General features: G+C 55.5%; 7 protein-coding genes across 7 annotated transcripts; 6 read left to right on the top strand and 1 right to left on the bottom strand.

The window, feature by feature from the left end:
• Positions 1-152: 152 nt before the first annotated feature.
• On the top strand, positions 153-1,214 carry VDAG_02475 (reductase; the record flags this gene model as incomplete). Its single annotated transcript, XM_009653128.1, has 1 exon — positions 153-1,214. One exon carries the CDS (start codon positions 153-155, stop codon positions 1,212-1,214), a length of 1,062 nt encoding a protein of 353 aa, XP_009651423.1.
• A 1,656-nt stretch (positions 1,215-2,870) lies between these two features.
• VDAG_02474 (cell division control protein) lies at positions 2,871-4,803 on the top strand (the record flags this gene model as incomplete). Its single annotated transcript, XM_009653127.1, has 6 exons — positions 2,871-2,986; positions 3,682-3,960; positions 4,048-4,080; positions 4,138-4,196; positions 4,260-4,440; positions 4,504-4,803. The coding sequence occupies exons 2-6, from the start codon at positions 3,931-3,933 to the stop codon at positions 4,801-4,803; spliced, it is 603 nt and encodes a 200-aa protein (XP_009651422.1). The 5' UTR covers positions 2,871-2,986; positions 3,682-3,930.
• A 526-nt stretch (positions 4,804-5,329) lies between these two features.
• On the bottom strand, positions 5,330-6,564 carry VDAG_02473 (RNA binding protein; the record flags this gene model as incomplete). Its single annotated transcript, XM_009653126.1, has 2 exons — positions 5,330-5,747; positions 5,828-6,564. 2 exons carry the CDS (start codon positions 6,562-6,564, stop codon positions 5,561-5,563), a joined length of 924 nt encoding a protein of 307 aa, XP_009651421.1. The 3' UTR covers positions 5,330-5,560.
• A 2,444-nt stretch (positions 6,565-9,008) lies between these two features.
• On the top strand, positions 9,009-10,135 carry VDAG_02472 (uncharacterized protein; the record flags this gene model as incomplete). Its single annotated transcript, XM_009653125.1, has 5 exons — positions 9,009-9,367; positions 9,437-9,614; positions 9,688-9,733; positions 9,789-9,894; positions 9,954-10,135. Exons 1-5 carry the CDS (start codon positions 9,130-9,132, stop codon positions 10,133-10,135), a joined length of 750 nt encoding a protein of 249 aa, XP_009651420.1. The 5' UTR covers positions 9,009-9,129.
• A 2,086-nt stretch (positions 10,136-12,221) lies between these two features.
• Positions 12,222-14,521, top strand: VDAG_02471 (beta-chimaerin; the record flags this gene model as incomplete). The annotated part of the gene is made up of 4 exons (XM_009653124.1): positions 12,222-12,260; positions 12,330-12,942; positions 12,999-14,189; positions 14,244-14,521. The coding sequence occupies 4 exons, from the start codon at positions 12,222-12,224 to the stop codon at positions 14,519-14,521; spliced, it is 2,121 nt and encodes a 706-aa protein (XP_009651419.1).
• Positions 14,522-17,096: 2,575 nt separating this feature from the next.
• VDAG_02470 (pregnancy-associated glycoprotein) lies at positions 17,097-18,974 on the top strand (the record flags this gene model as incomplete). Its single annotated transcript, XM_009653123.1, has 3 exons — positions 17,097-17,669; positions 17,735-17,983; positions 18,046-18,974. Exons 1-3 carry the CDS (start codon positions 17,426-17,428, stop codon positions 18,972-18,974), a joined length of 1,422 nt encoding a protein of 473 aa, XP_009651418.1. The 5' UTR covers positions 17,097-17,425.
• Positions 18,975-19,600: 626 nt separating this feature from the next.
• VDAG_02469 (glucan 1,3-beta-glucosidase) lies at positions 19,601-20,584 on the top strand (the record flags this gene model as incomplete). Its single annotated transcript, XM_009653122.1, has 2 exons — positions 19,601-19,866; positions 19,933-20,584. The coding sequence occupies 2 exons, from the start codon at positions 19,601-19,603 to the stop codon at positions 20,582-20,584; spliced, it is 918 nt and encodes a 305-aa protein (XP_009651417.1).
• Positions 20,585-20,970: the final 386 nt, after the last annotated feature.

Here is a 20,970-nt window from a genome sequence, read left to right as displayed (position 1 = left end):
ATTCTCAGTCTTCTCCAGCAAACATTCGAAATACAGCGATGTGAGTACTGTCTCAACACATCACTATTGACTACCAGATGCTCCGGCATAACACTGACACAGGCACGTCACCCCTACCTGACGACTGGCCTTGATCCGACCTCACAGCCACAATGACCACCAACAGAAACCTGATTCTGCTCACGGGCGCAACCGGATTCATTGGGTTCAGAGTCTTGGTTGAGGCTCTGAAAGCGGGTTATGCCGTTCGGTGCGCTATTCGCAGTAGCCAAGCCATCAAAGTCATTCTTTCGACACCGAGCATCAGAGCTCTGAAGCCGAGCGAGCATCAACTTTACTGGGCCTTTGTCCCTGACATGGCAGTACCCGGAGCTTTTGATGCAGCTGTCAAAGGGGTCAAGTACATCATTCACTGCGCGTCGCCCGCGTCCAATACCAACGTGAGAGGGTCGGCGCCTACCAATAGCGACGAGTCGCAGGTCCAGACGGCCATCAACAGCATGTGCTGGTTGCTTCAGAGCGCCTACAAGCTGAACCCAAGCACGGTGCTCCGAATTGTGTTCACGAGCTCGCTCACTGCCATCATACCACCTGCCTACTTCAAGGGTCAGGGAGGGTTGACCGGCCCAGCTTTTGATGCCGAGAGCCGATTGCCCACGCCCTCTGCGCCGTTCGCTTCAGGGTCCGGCCCGCACGCTGCTAGTAAAATCGCGGCACTGAACGCGTCTGAGAGCTGGGTGCGACACTTCCGACCATCCTTCGACCTTGTCTCCATCTTGCCAGCGTGGGTCTGGGGTCGTCATGAGCTTGCTGGCACGGTAGATGAGCTCACCAAAGGCTCGAGCAGCGTCGTCATCGATTTCCTTCGGGGTCAACGTAATGACACGCCAATGTGCGGAAGTTTCATCGGGATCGAAGATGTTGCAAAGGCTCATATCCTCGCACTCAATCCTCAAGTATCGGGCAACCAGTCATTCATTCTATCATCAGACATGGCGTGGGAAGATACCAAGGTGGTAGCACAGAGGGCTTTCCCATCTGTCTTTGACAAAGGCATCTTCCGCGCGGACGGTACGCAGGAGTCTGCCTGGATCGCGATTGATGCGAGCAAGACGGAGCGTGTCCTTGGTCTCAAGTTTCAGAGCCTCGAACATGTCGTCACTGACGTGGTGTCCCAGTGGCTTGAGCTCTCGCAAGCACGCTTGGGTGAGTGAGGCTCGTATGCTAAGATATTCCAGGAATTGCAAGTGTCATTGTGACTTGCAGGACGCTGGTCAACATTTTGACGCTGGTGTTGGAATGTATCTTCATTGTCAGCAGCAGAACTTTAACGCGGCCTTCGGCTTCGAGAACAAACCAAATCGCGTGTTTTTCTTTTTGTGCCAGCTACCAAAGTTTTCGAATCTCGTAGCGGTGTTGCACTCGTGAAGACAAAGGGGATGCACACCTGGATGTACGCCTGGATGTACGCCTCGGAGCAGACGGAAGAAACGCAAGAGGTAACATGTCACTGACGACAGTCTCCGTCTGTGCGATCATCGCCTTGGCAAGGGGTTCCTGGAGTGAAGAGAATGTTTCGATTCAGCTCGCTAGCTCGTTCCCGGTCGCGGCAGGGCACAAGGCCAAAGCCCATGGTTCTGTCACGTCAAATGACCCATACAGTGGTAGGTAGTAAACGATGGCTTTCCAAAAAGAAATATGGTCCACGAGTGGGCTGCGTGGACTCGACCTCTGACATGCTGTTCCCGCACATGTTGGATGGGAGTCGTCATTTCGAGCGTTTAGGCAACCCTCTCCCCCAATCGTGTACGCTTGTTCGCTGATCGACTGCTGCTGACATGCGGCGACCATGTGAAGACGGTCGATACCCGCCGTGATAGACTGCCCTGGGTATCTGTGCAACGAGAGACGAATCAAGGACCGAGCTAGAGGAGGGGGCGGGCCTCTGTGGAAGGGTGAGAGCAATGGTTCGGCCGAAACATTCCTCAGGCATTCCATGACGAAGTCCCATGGAGCCCAGGACCCGTGGAGCCCAGGAGACCAGAGGCTAGCTGTGATACAAGACTTGCGTCAAGTGGCGCTTGAGCCCGAGACCTCGGCGGCCGGAGCTTTCTATTGACAGGCGAAGATGCACAAGGCGAGGTCGTAAGGGCCGCCGACTACTAGTAAGGTAGCGCAGGGTGTGACTCGTGGCAAGGGAGTGTGCAGCAGGTGGGGGAGAGACATGAGGATGTCCCTGAGGATGTCCCTGCCTTGCCCTGCCTGCTCACCTAGGGAGGTGCCTAGGTACATGTACGCACCTAAAATGTACAGTACAAACCAAAGCCAGCGATGAAGAAGAGGGGAGGCCCGAGTGCACGATCCACCGAGCTCGGGCCACCACTTTGGCCCCCTTTTACCAGGCTTGCCAGGTCGCCAGCAGGATGCAGTGTACATGCTGTTATTGCTAGTGTCGGTGCTAGGCCCCCTTTGTTCACCTGAATCCCCCGCTATCGTCGACTCCTTGGTGGTCTCCTAGCGCGACCCTCCTGTAAAGAAGCAGTGATTGGGTCTGAGGGGGCGCCATGCTACATGTACAAGGCCATGAAGATGAGGGCGCCTTGCATCTTCAAACCACGTCCAACCTGGACCCGAGAACCAAGACCAGAGGCTGGGATCCCACCCACTCGTCTCGCCCGCCGTGCCACACCACCATCACACCACACCACTAGCAGGCCACAAACCCCATCTCGTTACCGCTGTTGCTGTGACAGGGCCCTTTTTTTTTTTAATCTGTATCCGATTCTTTTGTCGCCTCAGTTCCAGTTTCCCTCATCTGCTGAAAGTACCGTCGCCCACCCTCGCTGTTCCATCACCAATCCTGGAGCTTCACAACTGGCGCCTTCCAACCGATCACCACGACACAATTCTCCTCGTGGCACCGCATTCGCTGACAGGACACCAATCGCAAATCGCGACGCGACAATCGCGTGCGTAGGTAGATATCGTGAGTTGACTCGTCCCCTATCACATCCCTCGGACATCCCCCAGCCTTCTCTGGACACCTATCAACCGTTTTTGTCCCATTCTCCTTATTCCTGTCGTTGGCCGTCCCAATTCATGCCATCGTTTCTCTTACCCATCACATGGTGTTCATGATTGGCGACTTGTTGGCTAGGGGTCGCTTTCCCTCCCCTCTACCTATCCCCCCCCCCCCCCCCCTTTCACCTGTGCTCGACATCGATATCGGTACACCTGTCTACCTCACTCGAAACCAAACCAGCGCTTTGCTCTGGTCGGAGCTTCGCACTTTGGCCCTTGGCCGCCGCAGCGGACAAACTCGTTCGGCATCCCTTCCTCTTTCCTACACGTCTGAACCCCCTCCCAGCACTCTCCCGGGTTCCAGGCTCTCGCTCACAGGCCACCCACCCCCAGCACACCACCTGGTCCAGCTCCTTGCCCACCATTGCCCGGCCCAGCGTGCACCCCCCGTCGCAGCAGTGGTCTCTAAACAGACCGCCATCCCCACTTCGCCCAGGCAGTCGGGCGTGAGTTTCCTGATAATACGTCCCTGTCAACCAGCCCTGTCCACCACCGTGGTTCCCCGTCTCTACTTCTGTTCCGCCTGTGCTGCTGCTTCTGCCCGCGGCATCATCTTCTTCCGCGACCCCAAACACCTCCGACTCTCTAACCTTCATGCAGCCATCGACCAAAGCTACCCCGAACCCTTCGACATAGCTGCCAACCTCCCTCGACCATCGCCCACTCTACCCGATCCATACCGTTACCGACTGCTGCTTTCGTCACCCTTGGTCCGACCATTGCCCAACCCCCTCACGATACCCATTTCGAAATTTGCCTGGCATTGCGACCGCTCTCAGCCATCACGACCCTATCCAACCCCCTTCAACAGCTGCTATTCTACAGTCACCAACCAATAGATTTAACGACATGGCTCAACCAGGTGTTCAGTCTTTGAAGGTTAGTCAATTGGCCTTGCGTCATCACTCCATCAGGGGGGCCTCCTTGTGTGGTTGAATCACCAGCTGACGTTGAATGCCTCTATAGTGCGTCGTGACCGGCGACGGTGCCGTCGGAAAGGTAAGCCAACCCGACTTGTTCATCATGGTGCGCCAATCCACTGACTTGCGAGAATAGACGTGCTTGCTCATCTCCTACACAACGAATGCTTTCCCTGGCGAATACATTCCTACAGTGTCAGTCTCCGTGTGTCGCCGGTAGTCTTCTGTTGGACGCGATTGCTGACATGGAGATGGCAGCTTTGACAACTACTCTGCTAGTGTTATGGTGGATGGCAAGCCAATCAGCTTGGGACTGTGGGATACTGCCGGTCAAGAGGATTATGACAGGCTGCGACCTCTCTCTTACCCCCAGACTGACGTCTTTCTCATCTGCTTCTCCATCGTCAGCCCGCCGTCATTCGACAACGTGAAGGCTAAGGTAGGGTTACACGATCCCCGTAGACAAAGTTGTGTGAATTTTGTGTGCTGACTGCGCATGCAGTGGTACCCCGAGATTGACCACCACGCACCAAACATTCCCATTATCCTCGTCGGCACTAAGCTCGATCTTCGGGAGGATCCCGGCACCCTCGAGTCGCTGCGCCAGAAGCGCATGGAGCCGGTCTCCTACGACCAGGCCCTGGTGTGTGCTAAGGAGATCAGGGCGCACAAGTACCTCGAGTGCTCTGCGCTCACGCAGAGGAACCTCAAGAGCGTCTTTGACGAGGCTATCCGGTATTTCAACGCGTCACGACTCTGGCATTGCGACAACCTGCTAACTCGGATCCCAGTGCCGTCTTGAATCCCCGCCCCCAGATGCAGAACAAGAAGAAGAGCAAGTCTTGTTCGATTCTGTAAATGGGCCACATTGTCGACGGTGTCTGAACGTCGACGCACCGTGAGGGCATGCTGTTCGCCTGTGTAGAGTGATGTTCCGCATCATCCTGGCCCGCACCGAGCAAGGGTTACGCAAGCCTATCATATATAATTCATAACCAAGAGGGGACGATCTGGCTGGCACCGGGCACAGCACGAAGGACGAATGACACAGTGATGGCGTGTGGAAGGGGATTCAGCACTGATACCAAGTGAAGCCCCTCTTTTGTTCGTAACGGCATGGTAGTGGGAAGTCGGAGACAACCTCTCGCGATACTGAGAGTCAAAGAAGGCTGGGGAGGCCAGGGAAGGGCGCAACGAGCCAACGGACAGCACGCCGGGCATGACACGAAGGATATCCCAAGTCACGTTAGTTTTCTGTAGATAGCATGCGTCTGTGTCTTTGATTCGTACAAAGAACATATAAATGGCAGGAGGGAGGGCAGGGGTCACTAGGTATATCTTTTTGTTTTCTTCCTCAACCGCTATTGAGAATATTCACACATCGTCTTCTGCATATACGGTGACGTCTTCATCGAAGGTATTTTGAGGAGCACTCCCAATGTATCATGCTGAAACCAACACAGCAAGTGTATTCCACCCATAACGCCAACCCGGCTTGAAAAATGCCAATGTGCAAGTCGTCAAGTTTTTCACTCTCTAAGTCTCAGGGCGAAGGAAGATCAAGAAAGCATGGCCAGGCGACTGGGGTGGATGCCGCTCTCCTCCGCAGTCGATCCCGTAGCCGCATTGCCCTTCTTTGCCTCATTCTCCTTGTGGATGCGCTTTGCGCGGTTCTCGTCCAGCTGGATGTTGCGAGCCTTGATCTTCTCCTTGCGATTGTCGGATTTCGCACCACCGCCGCCAGCGCTAGAGAGGTCACGATTAGCTTGAGGCTCTCAAAAGGGGGGGATTTGGGCTCGGGTGGGGACGAAGGAAGGAGAACGTACGTCAACTGCACGTTGATCTTCCTCGCGGGCGACAGGCCGTCGTCAAACAGCGTGTGGTGCATCTTGTCCAGGCAGGTGCGCATATGCGTGCTGTTGGAGAACTCGACAAAGGCGAAGCCGCGGCACGTATTCTCGACGCGGTCCTTGGTGAGGCAGCGGACGGACGAGGGCTTGAGGTGGGCAAAGTGCTGGTAGATTGTCTTGTCCGTGGCCGTGTAGGGGAGGTTGCCGACGAAGACGATGTGGCGGCCGGCCTTGCCTTTGCTCTGGTCGGGCTGCGCGCCGCCGGCCTCGTCGGTGCCGTGGGTCTTGTCGTCGTCCTTCTTCTTCTTGCTCTTACTCTTCTTGCCGTTGGTCTGTGGCTCGGCAGCGGGCCCGGCCTCTGTCGTGTCGGCCGTGGTGGGTTCGGCGGCCTTCTTGCTCTTCTTGGCCTTTTTGCTGGCGGTCTGTGTCTCGTCGGCGTCGGCTGTCGCGAGGGGTTCTGACGCGGGGCTCTCATCGTCTTCGGTGGCCTTGTCCTTCTTATCCTTTTTTTCCTTTTTCTCCTTCTTCTCCTTCTTCTCCTTCTTTTCTTTCTTGTCCTTCTTTTCCTTCTTATCCTTCTTGGCGGGTGTGTCGACTTCGTCAAAGTCGGCGGGGACGTCGATGAAGTCTTCGGCGGTGGCCTTCTTGATGGACTTGCTGCGCTTGGCCTTGCCGCCCTCGCCGTGCCCGTCGCGCTTGCGCTTCTCGGCCATTGTGTATCTTGGATCTGATTTCAAGTTCGTGCGTTCCTGTTAGGGGTGGTATGGAGAGAAAAAAGCATGCTAGGAAGTCCAACAGCACGGTCTGGGTTTGCGATAGATCTCGTTATCGCACGGTTGGCAAAGCGCTGGCGGTCCGTCGATTGGGGAAAAAAATATTTTGGGCTTTGCACTAGGAATGCACAAGTGCCCTTCCGGGACAGAGGCGCCCCGTTTTTAGGAACGTGGAACCCCCCACCTGACGTACATGTACAGCTAGCTGGGAGCACTGAGGAACCCAAGTCGATTTAAACATACCTAGACTAACTAGTATGGTTTTCAGTGTTTAATGTGATGAGATCGCAAGGTAATGTGTAAAGTCTCATACTTCAGCGTTCTAGCCTCTTCGTCCTAGTGGCTCACACTTCGAGCTTCGGAATAAGGTAGTGAATGATAAGAGGGTCTTACAGCTCTGCAGTAGAATGCTCGTATTGCTGAGAAGGCTGGCCCCTTTATATGCGCTCGGGCGGCCGAAGCGGACATTAGGACTCTGTTGCGATTGTTTATGATACCGGCCTACTAAGAAGAGCTATTGGAAAAATGATGGAAAGAAATATACCCTCGTGGAGCCAGGAATAGACGCGTGGGAGATTTGGGACAGTAGAGTATCGACGTGGACATCGAGGTACTCGTTCCAGTGTCCAGAGTGTTGGCTCAAAGAGAGAAACGAGACCCTAGAACGGGCTGGCATAATCCAACGGCCTCTGTCGTGAAATGCTTCGCTTGCTATACCGACTATTGTCACCTTTGGTTGAACTCACAGGAAACACCTTGACACCTTTTCTTGATGCATTACATCGCAGCACATGCTGCTTCTACTGAATCTATGACGTGGGGGAAGAGAATTTGGCACTGGCTGTTGATCTCGGTTTCATCAGAGTATTTAGGCTTGATGAAGAGAACATCGGCCGTCTGCCCCCAGTGCGCAGCGTACTATACAGTCGAGACCATCGGCTTTTGCTTTGCCGCTCGCCTCTGGGGCTTCCTGGACCGCAAATTCCTACAGAAACGCGGCATTGCCTTCGTGTAGACCACCTACGGCCATAGATCAGGGTGCAATCATCGTGTTGCTGGACATCTGGCCGAGAAGGTCGACGTACAACGTCTATCAACTACCCGTCTCGAGCGGCTAAGGATGAGGGAGCAGAGGGCGTCGAGGGCAGAGAAGACGTTGCTATTGATAGACACAAGAGGCCATGGCAGCTCGAGGGTGCTTATTCTTGGCGGCGAAAGACGGGCTCATTGTGGGCGACGACAGGAAACAGAAGACGGAGGTGCTTAGGTGTCGAGATTAGAACCCTCGTTGGCGAGGACACCCAGGGGGGCACATGTCAGCCTGGGTACCTATATATATATATATATATATATAGTACCCGTTACGCTCCCTCTTGTCGCCACTTGTGCCTGCTTGAACGGCGACACTTTCCGCACAAAATAGAGGTTCCAGCAGCGCCTTCTCGATTTAATGAGTAAATAATTAGGTACTACGAGTATTAGATAGCTCGTTTCAGGAATTGCGGCCTCCCTCCTGCGGTATCCCTGCTTCCATCACAATAACCCAAATATTCGTCGCGTACTATTGGATCCGTGTCAACTCCCTCTTTTGCTTCGTATGGCGTCTGGTGCGCAAGACTCGCCAGCTCTAGCCCTGAAGGCTGTGGGAAAGAGCCGAGCGGGTGCCAGGACTGCTCTGGCAAAAGCTTTTGTATAGTCTCGAGCGGCACTTGTATTCGAATCCTGAATGGCCTCTCCGGTGGTGGGTGATGGAGATTATGAGGGGGGCAGTGTATACGGCGGGGGACAAACAGGGGAAGCCCAGTATGCAAGGCTAGCCGTTCGCCTCGAGAGTGAGGCGTTTACGCAAGTAGGTCTGAGCACGAATGAAAATCTCTTGAACTGGGAGGAGACTGAAGCTCAGGTGATGAATAGAGTGTTACCGTTTCTGAGGGCGACTTGGATGAGAATCTCGACGAGAAGCACAAGAACTGTGCCAGCCTTGACAGTCTCTCGATAGGAACACATGGATCAGTGTGGGGCTGATCGATTCACGGTCTCTGTTCTGGCAGCTGTTGTAATCAAGCTTGAGAATCTGAGTCGTTTCCGTCCAGATCGATTGAGTGTGCTCACTAGTCCGCGGTTCAGTCAACGACGCAAGAAAGCATGGCGCGGTCTCTTCATGTGAATCTTTTTGATCTGAAGTTTCTTTGGCTCATGGGAATCTTGAGGTGCGAGGTGACCCGAAGCACTGTGTGGAGTGGCCGAATGGACCCTGCAGCCAGCCGACACTCGGGGCGCGAGTCCGCCACTATATCACCCTAGCAGCGACCTGGACAGTGCGAGCGCGTCGCGACGGCCTGGCCCAAAAAACTGAATTTGCATCTCAACTGTCCTTCGATCTCGGGGGATGACCATCACCAACTCGCGACCTCTCAGACCCTGGACCCAACCGTGAAAACTTTCTCAACCAAACATAGACGCGTCACACTCGCTCGCATCTCAGTCACCATAAGCGCCTCAGAAATGGCCGGCACAAAGCGCAAGGCTCCCGCCCAGAGCAAGAAAGATGCTGGCGCCCCCCCCGTGGCCAAGAAGCATAAGAAATTCCAGGTCGACGACTCACTTCTCGACATGGACCTCGGCCTCAACAAGTCCTTCTCGGTCATGGACAACCAGCTTCTCGCAGATTACCTGGCACAGAAGATCAGCCGCTTCGGATCGGATCTGAGCTCGATTGAGGTGTCTGACTTGACGGTCTCTGGTAAGTATGTCCACGAACGGGACGGGGAGCAGCACCTGGGAAGATGCAATGTCGCTGACACGTCAAAAGCCAACGCTATCCGGGACACGACGTCGTGGGATGAGCCCCGGACTGCGGAGAAGCTGCCCGAGTTTCTTGAAAAGTTTGCTGAGAAGCCGGAGAGGCTGAGCTCTGCGCCTTCCGCCAAGGGCACACCGCACACCATCATCGTTGCCGGCGCAGGTCTACGCGCGGCCGATCTCGTGAGGTGCGTACCCTCTTCCACCACCTCCTCAAATCTACACGAGGCATGATCACTAACGTTCAATCTGGGGGCACAGGGCGACGAGGAAGTTTCAGACCCCTGAGAGCACCGTCTCGAAGCTTGTGGGTGTCCTCGCGTGTGAGCTGGCAGAATTTCATGACACTAACGTCGTATCAGTTCGCGAAGCACATGAAGGTCGATGAGCAGACTAAGTTCCTTCAGAGTCAGCGTACCGGTATCGCTGTCGGCACGCCGGCGAGGCTCATGGCCCTCGTCGACAATGGTACGTTGCACAACCATTTCACATTTTATTGGTGGTGGAGATCTGACTCTATGGCACAGGCGCGCTGTCTCTGGCCAAGCTGGATCGTATTGTAGTCGACGCGTCGCACATTGACCAGAAGAAAAGGGGCGTCATGGACATGAAGGAGACGATGCTGCCGCTGGCCCAATGGCTGACGCGCAACGAGTTCAAGGATCGCTACGTCGACGAGAAGAAGCCTCTCGCGCTTTTGTTCTACTAGCGTATTCGACGAGGAAGAAGTCGAGGACAGGAGGGGGAAAAGATCTGCAGCAAGCCTACATTCAGGCGTCGGAGTTTTGGTGTTTGTGTTTCCGGGTGGTCAGAATCATGGCGAATCTGCACGAGGGCTTAGGACCAGAGCTATGCGAGTTGAAAAAGGGCCCCCCGCCGGCATTGGGGAACCAGAGAGATGAGCTGGTGCGAGAGCAATAGACGGCGTGTTGCGTTTCACCCCGTCCGGATCAACATGTTCGCGTTCCCTCGTGACACTATCAGACGAGCCGTTGATCGCCATGATGACCATGTACATGTAGCGCCATTGAAAACGCGTCTGAGACACGAACTCCATGATCGACCGCTTCTTGGCGTAGCTTAGTCGGAGTTGGGATGACAGTCGAGCCATAGCCGGATAGGCGAGACGTTCCTTGACAGAGTCATGATGACTGATTGGTAGAAGTTTGCGGGAACTTGTCACCATGCTGTCGAAGGCTATCTGGTTGAAACACATGCGTGGTTGACAACGATGGAGACATATTTGTGCCACCAAACCGGGCCGAAGGTATGGAGAGGAACGTGGCATGCGCCCCAATTACTACCGTCAATCAGTTATTGAGCACCTGCATGCTGATCTTTCACACGTCACAAACATGTATTACCCCATGCATCGCACACCTGTCAAGCCCCCTTTTGACATTCTCAGACGTCCGACTCTGGGGTAGTGAGGTCGGTGTTGTGGCCCTACTGTCTGCCGAGTTGTTCCGACTACTTCAATAGCAAATCAATCCTGAGGGCTGGCATGAGTTGATGTATCTAACTGACATGCAATTTTCACACGCTATTTCCATGCTTCCATGCTTCCATGCTTCCATACGAGGTCAAGTAGATGAAAGAAGAAAGGTGAAGCATGACCCTGAACAGAACCAGGGGGGGGCGCTCTGGCCTGTAGGTAGGCGGGGATGACGGCTCAGAACCGGGGATTTTTCCCGCGGCAGGCGATAGCACACACAGCGCACCTACCCCACTGATCAATGTACGTCTCCTCCTGAGGGAAGGCAGCTCGTGGCCACTGGAAACATCCCCTCCCCCTCCACTCCTTCCATTAGCCACTCCCTCAAAGCGCAAAGCATACATGATACTGTGTGCGTGCATCGCTGGCAAACAGATTGAGCATCACACGTGCCAGTGCCGCAACTCCATCCTCTTCAGCAATTACCCTCTTTCGCCCGTCGATCGCCTTCTTGTTACGCGTCGTCTCTTCCCACCCAGCCAACCTGACCACGACTTCGCCCCCATCCTACAGTAGGTAGCTCTCGGATTGTTTGCTTCAGGCCCCGCCAGCTCCTTTCGTATTCGCCCAACGGCACAGCACCAGCCACCCCAGCATCGTCATCCCACATTCATCATCGCGAAGACCGTGCACGCCTACTCGACCCTGACAACCTGTCTCCACGTTCTACAATTAGCCATCCAAACTGCCAACCAGCCAGCCCGCTGTCTCGTACCACCCATCAGCCTTGTCTGCAGCCGTCAGATTAAAGACATCGTGGCCCTCGGCCTTGAAACAGTACATATCGCCGTTCCCAAAGTTGACCTCTTGGTCCGCTATCGCCCGAATAACCAGCACGACCAGAGCGACACTACCGATTTACCCCTGTCTTTCGACTCTCCCTGCCGAAAGCTCCTGTCGCTTTCCCCCCTTCGAACTCCGTCGGCTGTTGCGCCCGCCTCTCTGAATACCAACGCGCGCTCCGTCTTCCGGCCAACACGGCGCATCGACAAGAATGACCGACTTCCAGTCCCCCGCTTCCGGGGACTTCCCTCAGAATCAGGGACGCGATCGCGCCGGCAGCCTCTCTGTTGGGAACAGTGCCGCTCCGCCCCAACCGAGTGCTTCACACAACGGTGGCCAAGCGCCGCCAGAGAACGCTGGCAATGGCAATGGCCCACTGCCGCCGAAGCCATCCACATTGCAAGGAAAGGAGGCGCCAGTCCAAGTACAGACCGTCTTGGCCTCAGAGGTGACATGACCCGCGAACGCCGGCGCATTCGGTAAAGTTGACAGAAGTCCCCAGATTGGCGTCTCGACCATGTTGAACCAGCTCAAGGCGAGCATTGCCTCTGCAAAGGTGAGCGATAAGCACGAGACAAGGGCTTCAATACGTTCCACTCCAATGCTAATCGAAGCGGACGTACAGGAGTTCGCTCTATTCCTCAAGAAGAGATCAGCCATCGAAGAAACGCACGCATCCTCCCTCAAGAAGCTCTCTCGCATGAGCCACGACACCATGCACCTACCAGACCACAAGCAAGGCACCTTTGCTCAAGCCTATACCGAGATGATGTACATTCACGAACGAATGGCCGAGAACGGCATGCAATTTGCTCTTTCTCTGCACCAGATGCATGACGATCTGGTCGAGCTGGCTGCTGTTGCCGAGCGCAGTAGGAAGGGCTGGAAGGTCAACGGTCTGGCTCCAGAGCAGAGGGTAGCAGAACTGGAGACGGTGCTGCGCAAATCGAAGGCCAAGTACGACTCTTTGGCCGACGAGTATGACAGGGCTCGTACTGGTGACACCAGTCGTCAGAGTGGCAAGATGTTCAGCTTGAAGAGCAAGTCTGGACCTCAACACGAAGAAGACCTTCTGCGCAAGGTCCAGGGAGCCGACCAGGACTACCACGGCAAGGTGCAGCATCTGCAGTCAGAGAAGCATGAGCTGGTGACAAGGACTCGACCCGAGGCCATCCGCGCCCTACGTGATCTTGTGACGGAAACAGACTCAGGAGTCACGCTGCAAATGCAGAAATTTGGTACGTCTTCACCTCGCTCCTCGCCAGCGCTGTACCCGTCCGCTAACACGCGGCAGCATCGTTCAACGAGAAGCTTCTCCTGAGCAACGGTCTCAGCATCAGCCCTATCAAGAATGGACAAGAGTCGAGCGGCGCGCGTAGTCTGCGTGAAGCTGTCATGGCCATCGATAATGACAGAGACGTCAATGATTATGTGGCTGGGCAGCAGAACAGACTCCCCCCTAGCAGCGGGGAGATCAAGTATGAACGCCACCCGGTATTGAGTCCCCAGCAAGCGCCCAACAGCCAGCAGTCCCAAGGACCGCCCCCAAGCCAGTATGGGGGGCCACCTGCAGGACAGGGACACCAGCAAGCGCCCGCACCGGGAAGAACGAGCACCTTCCAGCAGGCCGGACCTCCTGGGGCAGGTCCCGGCGGAGTGAGCGGCGCATCACTTGGCCAAGGCTTTCCTCCTGGTGCTGGTCCACCCCCTCCGAGCAGCGGCCAGCAGCAGTCGGGTTCAGCTCACGGCCGCAGCTTCAGCCAGGGCAACATGTTGTCTCAAGGAAACGATGCTCAGCAGCAACAGCAGTCATTCCAGCAGCCTTCTCGAAACTCGGCTCTGCCTGCATCCAAGTTCAACAGCCCAACGAACTCGCAAGGACCCCCGCAGCTTGGAGCTCTCTCTTTCCAGAACTCGCCACAGCAACCGCCGCGACAACAGTCTCCCCCCTTACAGCAGCAGGCGCAAATGTCGTCTTCGCCCCATCAACAATCGTCTTCACAGTGGCAGCAACCAGGCCACAACCCCCTGCAGCAACATCCACCCTCCGGCCCAGCCTCTCAGGGCTCGGGCCATGGTTTGCCAGGACCTCTGCAGCAGCCCGCTCCTCCGCAGAACCGACAATCGCCTCCGGCGCAGGCAGGGTCCATGCCCACTAGGCCCGTGTTTGGTCTCTCACTAGACCGCCTCTACGAGCGCGACGGTTTGGCGGTGCCCATGGTTGTTTATCAGTGCATCCAGGCAGTCGATCTGTTTGGCCTTGGGGTAGAGGGCATCTACAGGCAATCGGGATCGCTGAATCACATCAACAAGCTCAAGAACATGTTTGACACGGACTCGAGCAACCCAGCATTGGATTTCCGCAACCCAGAAAACTTCTACCACGATGTGAACAGTGTCACAGGCTTGCTGAAGCAGTTTCTCCGCGACCTGTCGGACCCTCTTCTCACTATGGAGCAGCATGGGGCGCTCATTGAGGCAGCTAGTAAGTTTCGCGTGTGTCAATCTGCCTCCCGATTTGCTTGCTAACACAATTCAGAACACGCAGACGATATTGTCAGGAGGGACTCGCTCCACGCTATCATCAACAGCCTGCCCGACCCCAACTACGCCACGTTGCGAGCGTTGGCGCTGCATCTTCACCGCGTCATGGACAACTCGCATGTCAACCGGATGAACTGCCACAACCTGGCCGTCATTTTTGGCCCGACGCTGATGGGCACTGATCCAAGCACTGCCATTGCGGACGCGGGTTGGCAGATCAAGGCGATCGACACCATTCTCCAGAACACGTACCAGATCTTCGACGAGGACTGATATGGTGTGGCTGGACGTTGTGCCATGTTGAAAGGCGCCGAGGTCGATTTGATGGGTCCTCTCTAGCGACTGAGTTCACAAACGTCCCTGTAAGACTAGCTTCGACGATGTCCATTTGTTTTCACTTCCTTTCGGCATGTCAAGTATGCGACACGGTAATTGGAGGAGCCAAGGGTGAGCAGACCTACGTTCTCTCTATTCCACCTCATCTCTTTATCTTTATCAATCAAGATGGCGTTCCGGTCAAGCCAGTGCTACTCTACTCTACTTGCACTACACTCGTCCAGGACCAGGAGCGCCTATCAGTACCTAGTCAAGGCAAGGGGACCATATTGTATCACGGGGTGCTGTTGTCGCTGTTGTGACTGACTTGGTGGAATTCAATGCGTGTGTGTGTGTGTCTTGCTGCGTCGAAAATATTGGTACCTGCGAAGAGTGATGCCCGTCTCATGATGTAACACGCATGATCAAGGTCAACGATAATATCAGCTGTGTGTAGCCCCGCGGCCAGTGAGCTAGCAGAGACATCTGAAGTCTGGGAGGTCAAAGGCCTGTCAGAAAGGCCACAAAGAGTCGTGCTCGAGTACGGAAGCCTCGGATCGTGTGATGTCGCTGGAGCAGGCGGCCAGGAACCCCTGCGAGGCCAGCAGCGCCTTACTATCCACGATGATCTCCCAAGTGTCTCATGGGCCAGCCTTGTGATACCTTCGGCCGCAAACACCAGACGGAGTCGGCCCACGGCGTAGACTTATCGGTAACCCGGTCCCCCTGGCTGGAAGATCGTGTTACGGCGCCAAGGCAATGGATCCATGACCTAGCCAACCAATGCGGAAGAGGCCACAAGAAGAGGCACATGGCCAAGTCGCGCACGTTGAAGCACGTAGTTCATCGTTGAGACTCCTCGCCAGCAGCATTTAGAGGTGTCTGCTACCCCATGTAGCGTCAATGTCGAAGTGGTATTTTCAGCGACTCGTGCCATTCTCGAGCGAAAAGGGGCCGTTGTCTCAGGCCATCTCACATTGAAACTCACGGCGGCGGACTGTGGCAAGGACGCAAGGATGGGGGAAGAAAGTAAGGCGCCGCAAGGGGTAGTTGCGATGTGCGAGGTGTGGCGGTGGCGCACCCACTCCCGAAACAGAGTGACTTGTAGCCTACCACCTACTAACCTGAAGGCACCTAGGGACCTTGAAGTAAGCCCCTAAGCTCCTCCACAATACTAGGTACCTAGCAAGGCGAGGCAGAGAAGCAGTGGAGGCGCCGTCGCCGCAGGTGCCGCCGTGTGGGACGAGCTACGAGAAGGGGATCACACATGTCTCTGGATGACGACGGCCGCGTGTGGACTGGTGGACGGAAGAGAGTTCAACAAGAGGGCCGGCGACAGAGAGCCAGACAGAACGTGTCAGTAAGGTTTGATGTGACGTCGGTGCCGCGTCGCTCTCCCCGAGCCAACCGAACCGGCTGGTTCTCCAGTCGAGATCGGAGTCTGGTGACTTGGCGCGAGATCCCTCTAGGACTGATTGCTTACATGCATGCTCCGATTCTAGTCATGAACACCCCTACCTGCGTAGCATGCCGAGGGCGATCCGAAGAAAAAGAACTTTTTTTTTGCATTGCCTGCCACCGTCTCACAACCATCCGAATTGCGGTGCAGATCAGCCGCAAATGACTGTTATTGTTGTTATTAAGCCTTCGCTTGTGCGGTCGCTTATTGGCCTAGATCGTGCAGAGGCCCTGCATAGCAAATGCGCAGGCACATCGAGGGCGGAGGGCGGGCGTCAAAGGGGCTGAATCTGGAATCAGGGACTGCAGAAACAACCTAACACTCAGCTTGGCGTCGCCGTCCACTGGAAGCCAGGTCACACGCGGGAGAGGCGTTACTGATGTTCCTCCCCCCGACCAAGTCTGCCAGAGAAGTCGCCGCAAGCTTCGTCATCGGGCACACTCGACGCTCACGGCAACGCACCATGGCCACGGTATCAGGGTCATCAGTTGGAGGGGGTTGCGCAATGCCGGCTCTAATGTGCCGTGCTTCTTGCCCACTGGGTACCCCGAATACCTGCCAGTGGTACCCAGCTGCCCGGCTCAAGGCGCATGGGAAGACAAGCAACGAGCAGAGCAATCGATGGATGGCCCATACATGCAAAGCCTCCCGAAAGGTTATCGCTGCCCTGTGGGTGCCAATGTATACTTTCTGTAACTGCGGGATGGCAGGGGTATATACATGTTATCGTTGCTTTATCTTGTCCTGTATCGTTTCGTCTCGTCTCGCCTTGCCTCGCCTGGTTCCCGCCCATGACGGTAACTCTGCCAAGGTACTTCTTACCCTTTCAAGGTAGGTACCCCTTCCTGCAGAATTTCGCCTACGTATTCCCGCCTCCTGCGTCGGGCCTGCCCCGCTACTCTCCACTGATGAGCCCAGCTTAATCCAGCGACGACCCGCTCGCCAGCCGAGCAGCAGGTAACCCGAAGGGGGATGTGGCTTGCGGACGCGTCAGTGACGATTCGGAGGCCTGCTGCTTCTGCTCGTCTTATTCCTCTTTCCTATTTTTTTTTTAGCTTGCTTCTGGTGCTTGATACTCGGCTTGGCGCTCGTTACCCAGTGCTCATTACTCATTGTCCATTGCGTGGTGCTCGGTGCTTCATGCTAGCGTCTGCTTGTGCTTGCCTCCTTCTTCATCCCATCTCTGTCTGCCCTTTTCTGGTTGTGAATTGCATCCGCTCGTTGTCCTCCTTCTACAGCGTTCTGCTCTAACGATTCCCTACCCACTCCGACCTAACGCCTTCCGTGTTGCCTCATCGAGACCCGTCACGCCTGCATTCCTCGAGCAGCCCTTTCCTCTTCTTGTGTCTTGGGTCCTCCGCAGCTAGCAATCGCCGGCCTTTCACAGCTTGACATCCACAGCCATGGGGCTACTACAGAACTACTTGCTGCTGTCCCTGACATCCACATCCTTGGCTCTCTCGGCTGCCCGCGACGACAAAGCCTCCTCCGCCCCCTCGAACACCAATGCCGCGCCTCTGTCCCTCCCCGTCTATCAGGATGTCCGCATACAGTCCCTCGAAAAGCTGAGGAGGAGGAGCAAGCGACAGGTCGACAACACCAACGTCCAGATCATCAATGTGACATCTACCAGCTACCTCATTGAGCGTATGTCTTCGCCACATCTCGTCACAGCATCTTCCGACTTCTTCGTAGACACTGACTTGTTGCAGTCGACCTTGGAAGTCCGGCACAGACGGTCCGCGTCGCTATCGATACCGGCTCTTCCGAACTCTGGGTCAACCCGAATTGCGAGAACGCTGGCAGTTCCTCTCAGGCCCAAATCTGCGATACCTACGGTCACTACCGTCCCGCCGACTCAGACACATCGCGCGTCTCCCAGACACAGAACACCATCAGTTATGGAAAGGGCGATGTTGCGCTTCAGTATGTGTCGGATCAGATCGCGATCCCGGGAAGTGGTAAGTCGCTGAACTCCCATGCCAAACCTCAGTCCCTAGGTCACAGGACTGACAATCCACAGACATCAAGCTCGACCAGGTCATTTTCGGCTACGGACTGGACAGCCAAGACTTGACCATGGGCATTCTCGGTCTCAGCTTTGGTGACGGGATCAACATGCAATATCCCAGCGTGGTCGATGAGATGGTCAACCAGAACGTGACCCGTACTCATGCGTTCGGTGTCGCCCTCGGCACCAAGGACGAGCCCACTGGCAGCGGCGTTATCTCCTTTGGCGGCGTCGATACGAAGAAATTCAGCGGCGACTTGCACACCATGCCCATCCTCGGTCCCCAGAATGGCGAGCGCCTGAGAAGGTACTGGGTTCAGATGGACTCGGTTGGCCTCAGTACCCCCGACTCCGACTCGTCTTCTTACCGGAACTCTTCTCTCCCGGTCTTCTTCGATACTGGCGCCACCCTAAGCTACCTGCCCTCGGGCCTCATTGCCGACATTGCCAGCGATCTCGGCGGCCGCATGGACACTTCCGTGAACCTGTACATTGTTCCGTGCAACATGGAAGGCAGCATCGACTTCACCTTTGATGGCTACACAGTCAAGGTGCCCCTCGAGGAGTTCATCTGGGATGTGGGCCAAAACACCTGCGTTCTGGGTGCCGATTCTGCCGATGACGGTAGCTACATTCTCGGCGACTCGTTCCTTCGATCTGTCTACACCGTCTTCGACATGGACACGCCCGCCCTACACTTCGCTCCTTATGTGAACTGCGGCACCAACCTCCAGATGATCCCTGCTGGCGCCAACGAGACGCAGAAGTTTACCGGCGAGTGTGATGCCAGCGAGGGCAACACGGGTAGCAGTGGAAACAGTAACAGTGGCGGCGGCAATAACGGCGGCTCATCCAACGGCGACAGCGCTGCCTGCCACTTGACGCCGGCTGCTGCTTGGGTTGCCATGGCCGGTGTCGCCGTTGCCATGTTCCTCTTGTAGTGTTAATTTTCTATAAAAAGGAAAACGGAGTTCGCATATAGTTGCATTTGGGATAACATCTAGTGTACTGGCGTTAGGACAATGCATTGTACCGGGCGACTGCATCCCAAAGACGGATTGGACGCACGATGGGGGCGCTTTTTACCGTATGTCTGGTATATTGAGAAACATGTTAGCTTTGGGTACAATCAGTTAGGACCCATGATAACATGATGCTGTTATTTCGCACTGGTGGTTTGATTATTGATGCGACATGTGCATCTGCGGTCGCTACTGTCTTATCGACCATCATCGTTGTACCTTTATGCAAGGCCCTGGACCATCAGACAGCTCGAGATGGTGAACTCTCCATGATTCGGAAGCCTCCACGGGGCACAAAGGTGCGGCTCTGTGTGGGTGTGAATGTGCTACCTCCAGTACACCTGCCTCGTCGTGACTGCCTGTGACTGCCTTTGGTCTTTTCCGTTGGGTCTGTCTCCAGCATCTGTGACTTGGCAACAGTTCTGGGAATATTGCCCTTCGTCCCAGTCATGCCCATATTGTCGATCAGCATCCTAAAATTCTGAAGTCATCATTCGATACGTTGTCCCTACGCTTCTAAGAAACACACATCATCAATAATCGCCATGCATCTCATCATCGACTGCATCACCTTTACAGCCCTTCTCTCGAGCCTAGCTGCCGCAGCTGGCACTCTAGGCTTCGACCTTGGGTCCAAGCGCGCAGATGGCAGCTGTAAGCTTCAGACCGACTACGAGGCCGACATGCAGGCCATCAAGAAAGAGTCGGGCAGCGAGCTCGTCCGTATCTACGCCGCAGATCAGTGTAACACGGCAAAGGAGATTCTTCCCGCCGCCAAGAGCCAGGGCTTCCAGGTCGTTCTGGGTATCTGGTAGGCTTGCTTCGCCTTTCCTTTGGGATTATTGAGATTGGTGAGGGTGCTGACAGTCGAGTCGAGGCCGGATCTTGAAGAGTCGTACACGGTAGACAAGCTTGCGGTCCTGCAGCACGACACGGCATATGCCTCACAGATCTACGCCGTGACCGTCGGTTCCGAGACGTTGTATCGAAGGAACTTTACAGGCCCGGAACTGGCGGCCAAGATGAATGACTTCAGGGTGTCGGCACCAGGGGTCCGGGTTGGCACGGCCGACAGTTGGAACAAGTTCCAGGACGGCACCGCTGACGCCGTCGTGAACACAGCGGACCTTGTCCTTGTCAATGCGTTTTCATACTGGCAGAAGCAGGCTGTGGACAATGCGACGGCGACATTATTTGACAGCATTGCGCAGGCGTACCTTCACGTGGAAGAGAGAGCACGGGTGAGCAAGATGCCGGAGCTTTGGGTGGGAGAGACCGGATGGCCGAGCGAAGGGAGCAGCTACGGAAACGCGAAGCCTGGGAAGGTGCAGGCTGAGCAGATTTACCAAGAAGCGGTGTGTGGCATGATCGGTTGGGGGTACAACGTCTTCGTGTTTGAGGCGTTCGACGAGCCTTGGAAGCCGAATGCCGTTGGTGAGGATGGCGTGGAGGCGCCCGAGGGTCATTGGGGCGTCATGACGGCCGATCGGCGAGCCAAGTTTTCCCTTCGATGTGAGGAGGGCTCTTGAGAGGGCCGCGAGGGTGGGATTGCTCCTGTATCCACGACTGGTCGAGGACGAAGTTGGGCCGACGACGATCAACGCCGGACCCAGACCTCATAGCCCCTAATTATGTACGTTGGTTATTCATGCCTGCTTCTTTCCTGCATGAGTGCTCAAGGGCATACCTGGGCGAGAACGTGTGTGACGAAGCTCCTATGAGGAGGTGGGGATGCCAAATCCTTTGAGAAATGTGGGAGCATCGAGATATGTTTTCTCTTCCACTCTCTCGTTTTGGGCTTTTAGCTAGCTGGCACTGTGAACATGCAAGCCGCTATGTGCTTGCCCTAGCTGGTCATTGGTTATTGGGCTCTCGGAAACTCGACCGAAAGACGTGCGGTTGAATAACAACCGTG

The sequence above is a fragment of the Verticillium dahliae genome, genomic scaffold, assembly GCF_000150675.1.
Source record: "Verticillium dahliae VdLs.17 supercont1.4 genomic scaffold, whole genome shotgun sequence".
Lineage (NCBI taxonomy): Eukaryota > Fungi > Ascomycota > Sordariomycetes > Glomerellales > Plectosphaerellaceae > Verticillium > Verticillium dahliae.
Note: the sequence above shows the minus strand (reverse complement) of the source record. Positions and strands in the feature narration are given on the sequence as shown.